This window comes from Nicotiana attenuata, unplaced genomic scaffold (genome assembly GCF_001879085.1).
Source record: "Nicotiana attenuata strain UT unplaced genomic scaffold, NIATTr2, whole genome shotgun sequence".
Lineage (NCBI taxonomy): Eukaryota > Viridiplantae > Streptophyta > Magnoliopsida > Solanales > Solanaceae > Nicotiana > Nicotiana attenuata.
The window spans coordinates 261,188-267,465 of NW_017671259.1; the positions used below are offsets into that span (position 1 = coordinate 261,188).

Below are 6,278 nucleotides of genomic sequence, written 5' to 3' on the forward strand. Positions count from 1 at the left end.
GGCAGGCATAGACGAAAGTGAACTATAGACTACTTACCAAAGACCATAGGCAATGGACGAAAGACCAGCAGAAGGGCATTAGATCCGTTCGGAAGTTAGTGCGCGTAGATCAAAGCTTAATGGAGAGACCATACATAGAAAAGTTACAAGGACAAGTTATCAGCCGTAACTCATTTTTTAATGGATAATTATTATTTTTTATCCGTTTTGACATCACTAGTCCACACCTAATAAAAGTGTCCAAAATAGGTATTCCGAAGCCCATTTGGGGATTGCACACGTTTCAAGGTCCTTTTACTTGTCACAAGTGGTGGTTGTGAAGTTGCTCCCCCTATACTCCAAAAGTCGATTATCAACTCCTCACGTCCTCTCAATAAACTTTTATATTGGCCCCATCTCATTATACGTGGAAATTCTTTTATTACAAAAAGAAACAAACACACCAGAAACAAAAAAAGTGCAGAAAACTCTCTCATGGGTCCTCATATGAATGATTGCAATTTGCAACTACGGTATTGGTGCCTTTTTTCTGATTAGGAGGGCCGAGGTTGGAACTTATGTCCCACGATACTTGGCCTTACCAGTATGCTTTGCACATTTTTAGTGCACTTCGAGGGTGTTTGGCTAAGTTTATAAGCTGGTTAAACTGGCTTATAAGTACTTTTTGGCTTATATACAACAACAATTACTACCCAGTATAGTCCCACAAGGTGGGGTCTGGGGAGGGTAATACGTACACAGGCCTTACCCCTACCCGAAAGGGCAGAGAGGCTGTTTCCAATCGACCCTCGGCTCAGGAAAAGGAAAAGGAAAACAAAAACAAAAAACAAAAAGCAAAAGAGCATTAGTAACTCCAGCAGAAATCACATAAATAATTATCTAAACATAAACCATAAATAAAATGGCATGCAAATATATCGACCAGTAACTACCATAAGGGGGCACAATACAAACTGGCTTATAAGCACTTTTTGGCTTATATACAACAACAACAACAACAACAACAACAACAACAACTTTTGGCTTATATACGCGTTTGGTAAACATAAAAGTGCTTATAAGTTAAGTGCTTATAAGCCAAAAAGCCAAAAGTCATAAGTTGGTCTCCCCCAACTTATCAAATTTTAGCTTATAAACACTTTAAGTTTGACCAAAATATTTACTATTCTATCCCTAAAATACTTCTTTTTAAAACAAAACTCTTCGTATATCCAGTTCTTCAGCTGCATATTATTAATTTCAGCACTTTTATTCTGACACGTAGCTGTTTATTTTTTAAATCAGTTTCAGCACTTTAAAGTGCTTATCAGCATCTAATGCTTATCAGTTACTCTAAGTCAGCTAAGCCAAACGGGCTCTTCATCCCGAGTCTCGGCTTGGAACTCGCCCAAAAAATACTTTTTGGGCGACAAGATAATGCTTGTTTGAGTATTATAATCTATTTTATTTTTAATTAAATAAAACGTTTTATTTCTAACTAGTTTCATTGAATTTATATCAATGTCAAATTCAACTAAAATGCACATGGGTACATAATGTGTCACTGTATTGTTGCTAGAGCTCCACTTAATTTGACAATTTAAGATCATATAAATTGCATTGGTTTTACCATCGTTATTATTGTCATCATTGTCTGAGGTCCAAGAAAACTATGCACATGGTATGATGGTTCTAGCTTATCACAATCGGCAAGAGATCAAGAATGGATATAATTAATTATACATACCTAGTGTACTTATACCCTTAATTTTCAACTTGAATTAATTTACCACGTCTCAGAAAATTAAATAGTGAATGCGATTATGCTTATATTCAAATTGTAAAAAGTTATGTATGTTATATCATTTCCTCGATAACGAAGACATAAAGAGAGAAAACGTCACAGCTTATAATTTTTAAGATCTTATAGTAAATGCCAACATAATTTGCTGTTTTATATCCTTTATCCGGTGATATTCTAAATATTCCTTTTCATAGAGGCAAATAAAAAATGTTGTTGGAAAGTGGTGGATAATAAAAGGATAATTATATACTGGAAAGGATATTATATCTAATCTAACTGTAAAATAATAGAATGGGATAATAAAAGGATATTATATTTTACTGAAAAGGATATTATTTCCAACTGTAAAATAATAGAATCGCGAGCCAAAATGTTGACCCCACTCTTTATAAATCAGCTGCTCTTTTTAAGGAAAACATCAAACCGATCGCCACACCATTGACTCAACACTACTTGCTTTCTTCTGCGCTCATATTCTCTCGCCATGGATCCTTACAAGGTATGATTTTTCATTACGATTTCCTTCTAATTGATCTTTTAATCTCTGAATTGTTTTTTAAAAGCTTCGAATAATCCGTTTGGATTCATTAATCTTAGTTTAGCTTTATGTTAATAGCAGAAGATTTCCTTTTTAGAGTCTAGATATGTTGTGAAGTTTAGGTTTTATAGTGGAAAATTGATGAAGTTAAATTTATTAGTTCGTTTTAGTGGATTTTCGGTTGCTTGTGTTTAGCTTTGATAGTGATTTATGATGCAGAATCGCCCTTCAAGCGCGTTTAATTCACCTTTCATGACAACGAATTCTGGTGCTCCTGTGTGGAACAATAACTCATCATTGACTGTTGGGACTAGAGGTATTTTGTTTTGTTAAGTAAAAGTCAACCTTTCCTTTTCCTTTCTGTCCCTTATGGTATATTAAGTCTAGTAACATTTATCTCGTCTCACTATTATTCTTGTTTAGGTGTGTGCAAAATCAAATACTATCTTGATCTCTTGGTTTCATGTATATTTGCACGAGTGTTATTTTATTATATTTTTTTGATAAGTAATTAGACTTGTTAATGCAAACACAGCACTAAGATGCCTCTGGAAACTATACGACCTGAGTTACAAAAACTTAATTCCTTTTCTACTCATGTAAGGAACTGAGAATCTAAGAGTGTTTCTATTTCATATACATTTTCCAGCATACACCAAAATGCTGGCAAATGAATTGATTTGAGTTACTCCTTATAATTTGTCGGTCAAGTCTATTTACAATTAGCATTTTAGCCATTAGGAAGCATTAAGTGTTTGGTTCATTAAACTAGGAAAATGTTTATGGAGATTTAGGACAGAGGAACATGCTTTTTGGAGAGGTGTGATAGCGCCATAGTGGAAAAATACAGGGTCTTGGAAGGGGCTTGGAGGATTAAAAATGTATCTATGCCGTTTTCATGGGGATTGTGGAAGAGCATTTTGAAGGGGTGGAGGATGGGAGGAGGGTAAGTTTTGGAGGTAGAGGTGGTGTGGGGACAATACTTTGACACTTACATTTCAATCATTTACAGAATTTTCATGCCAAAAGAAGTTTTTTTGGTTGAGGTTTATGAGGAACTTTCAAGACTGGAAAATGGCAGAATTTCAAGACTTAGTCGATTTTCTTCACAAACAAGGAACACCATAGGATAGCCACGATGTATGAAGGTGAGGATGGGGAACAATCAAGTGTTTTCTGGTAAGTCATACTGCGAGAAGCTCTTGGGTAGGGAGGAGGCTGCGTTCCCACATAAAAGGTTCAAGAAAGGCATGCTTCGTCACTTGGTTAGCTACAAGAGGTTGATATTGATGGCCGGAAATCCGAGGAAGAGGAAGGTTTACATATTCTAGTTGGCGCTTCATGTGAAAGTGATTGGATGAATACGTTGACCATTTCCTCCTTCATTGTCGGGTAGGCTCGAGTTTATGGTGGGAATTTCTATGTTGGTTTGGTATAACTTTGACGATGCCAGGTGCCGAGAAAGAGCTAATGCTCGGTTGGAAGTGTAGTAGATGGAAGGGAAGACACATGCCATGAAATGTTGCTTCACTAGGACTTACGTGGGTTATTTAGGGAGAGAGAAATATGAAAGCTTTTGAGAGTGTAAAGATGAAGTTTGTACAATTGAGGAATAGCCTCATATCCCTTATTTTCTTTAGGTTTACATAGATTCCTTTATGTATAGAGGATTGGATATCGTACAGAAAATCATATCTTTTTGAAGCTTGTCTACTTTTTGGTATACTTCTTCTATTCGGGCGTATTTATGCCCAAACATTTTAAAAGTATTAACAGTACTTGCATCAGAAATTAATAGGAAATTCTCCAGTATGTTGTCTTGATATTAGTCTGTCCTAGATAGTCAGCAGGGAAAGAGAATGATTGGCCAGTTTGTTTATTGACTTCTAGATAGCTTGTTTTTGTGGGTTTTGAACAGTTATCTGATACGAGTAGGAAGTGGATCTGAAAATATTGTTAGTATGATCTTTTTTCTTCATAATGGTCACCAAGAAACAAAGTAATAAGATTTGATACCTTGGATGGTCGATAGATGGCGATGTTACATGATGGAGAGTATCATATCATTATTTTTCTCTATTTCCATGCTTTGAATAATCTGAATGAATGCATAATCCATAGAGATCAATTGAATTGCAAAATGAAACAAACAAGAGAGGGAGGGAGGGAGGGATCTGTATATTTTATAAGCAGGAGAAATACCTCTTTCTAGCAAAAGTTCTTTTTATGAGATCAATACAAATAGGATTCATTATTCTGCTGTTGGAAATACATACCAAGTAACATCTGAACGGTCTCAAATTTCTAGTGAATTCTGGATAATTGACGAAGATCGTGGTACACCACTGTAATCAAAAGTAATATATGCAAACATCCTAAAGCCCTGAGTTCTGCTTCATTGAGGTTCTTTTGATGGCTTCAAACATGTTCACTAATTTTGAAACTTTTCACTTTGCAGGGCCAGTTCTTCTTGAGGACTATCATTTGGTGGAGAAACTTGCCAATTTTGATCGTGAACGTATCCCGGAGCGTGTTGTCCATGCCAGAGGTGCCAGTGCCAAGGGTTTCTTTGAAGTCACTCATGATGTTTCTCATCTAACATGTGCTGATTTTCTTCGATCTCCTGGGGTTCAGACACCTGTTATTGTGCGATTCTCTACCGTTACCAATGAGCGTGGAAGCCCCGAAACCCTCCGAGACCCCAGAGGGTTTGCGGTAAAATTTTATACCAGAGAGGTAATTGCTCAATCAAATACATAACTTTTCTCACAATGTTTGTGTAATCTGGTTGTTATAACATTATCTTCTCTAGTATCCTTTAATCAACACCCATTAAGGTAGCCACTGGCTTTAATCAACACCCATTAAGCTAGAAGCATTACTCAAAAGCAGGCTTATATCTTATTTTTGTAACAATGCCCATTTAGATAACTATACATGAGCTTTGCTGCTTGTTTGGGCTGTGTTTGTATCTAAATGTTTGGTGTTGGTCTTAAACTAATGTGTCTATGTTTTCAATTCTTTTGCTTGTTTTTATGAAATCAGGGCAACTTTGATCTGGTAGGAAACAACTTTCCGGTCTTCTTTATCCGCGATGGAATGAAGTTCCCAGACATGGTCCATTGTCTGAAATCAAATCCTAAGTCCAACATTCAGGAGAGCTGGAGGAGCCTTGATTTCTTCTCCCACCATCCGGAGAGTTTGCATATGTTTACCTTCCTCTTTGATGATTTGGGTGTCCCACAAGATTACAGGCACATGAAAGGTTCCGGTGTTAACACTTATACTTTAATCAGTAAAGCTGGGAAGGCACATTATGTGAAGTTCCATTGGAAGCCAACTTGCGAGGTCAAGTGCCTTTTGGAGGAAGAAGCTATTAAGGTTGGGGGAGCCAATCATAGCCATGCCACCAAGGATCTGTATGACGCAATTGCTGCTGGAAACTATCCTGAATGGAAGCTTTTCATCCAAACTATTGATCCTGAGCATGAAGATAGATTTGACTTTGACCCCCTTGATGTAACCAAGACCTGGCCTGAGGACATCTTGCCACTACAACCAGTTGGTCGCTTGGTGTTGAATAAGAACATCGACAACTTCTTTGCTGAAAATGAGCAGCTTGCATTTTGCCCTGCCATTATTGTCCCTGGTATTCACTATTCGGATGATAAGCTTCTCCAGACTCGGATATTCTCATATTCTGATACTCAGAGACACCGTCTTGGGCCAAACTATCTGCAGCTCCCCGTTAATGCTCCCAAGTGTGCTCATCACAATAATCACCATGAAGGTGTCATGAACTTCATGCATCGTGATGAAGAGGTACTGTGCACCCTTGTGCTGCAGATTGCCAAAATAATGATGCTTATTCCATTTTAAAGAGGAAAAAGGTTATCGACATATTATTTGACTACTTGTTATGTGGCGTCTAGACATAGACATAGTTGGAAAGTCTTT

At 37.1% G+C, this 6,278-nt stretch overlaps 1 protein-coding gene across 1 annotated transcript in view; it reads left to right on the forward strand.

Annotated features, from left to right (window-relative positions):
* Positions 1 to 2,172: 2,172 nt before the first annotated feature.
* LOC109207119 (catalase isozyme 3-like) overlaps positions 2,173 to 6,278 on the forward strand; it is a 5,897-nt gene continuing 1,791 nt past the window's right edge. Inside the window, exons 1-4 of the mRNA XM_019370001.1 lie at positions 2,173 to 2,282; positions 2,541 to 2,637; positions 4,780 to 5,057; positions 5,367 to 6,143. Coding sequence (XP_019225546.1) covers positions 2,268 to 2,282; positions 2,541 to 2,637; positions 4,780 to 5,057; positions 5,367 to 6,143 — 1,167 coding nt within the window. The 5' untranslated portion in view covers positions 2,173 to 2,267. The remainder of the gene's footprint in view (positions 2,283 to 2,540; positions 2,638 to 4,779; positions 5,058 to 5,366; positions 6,144 to 6,278) is intronic.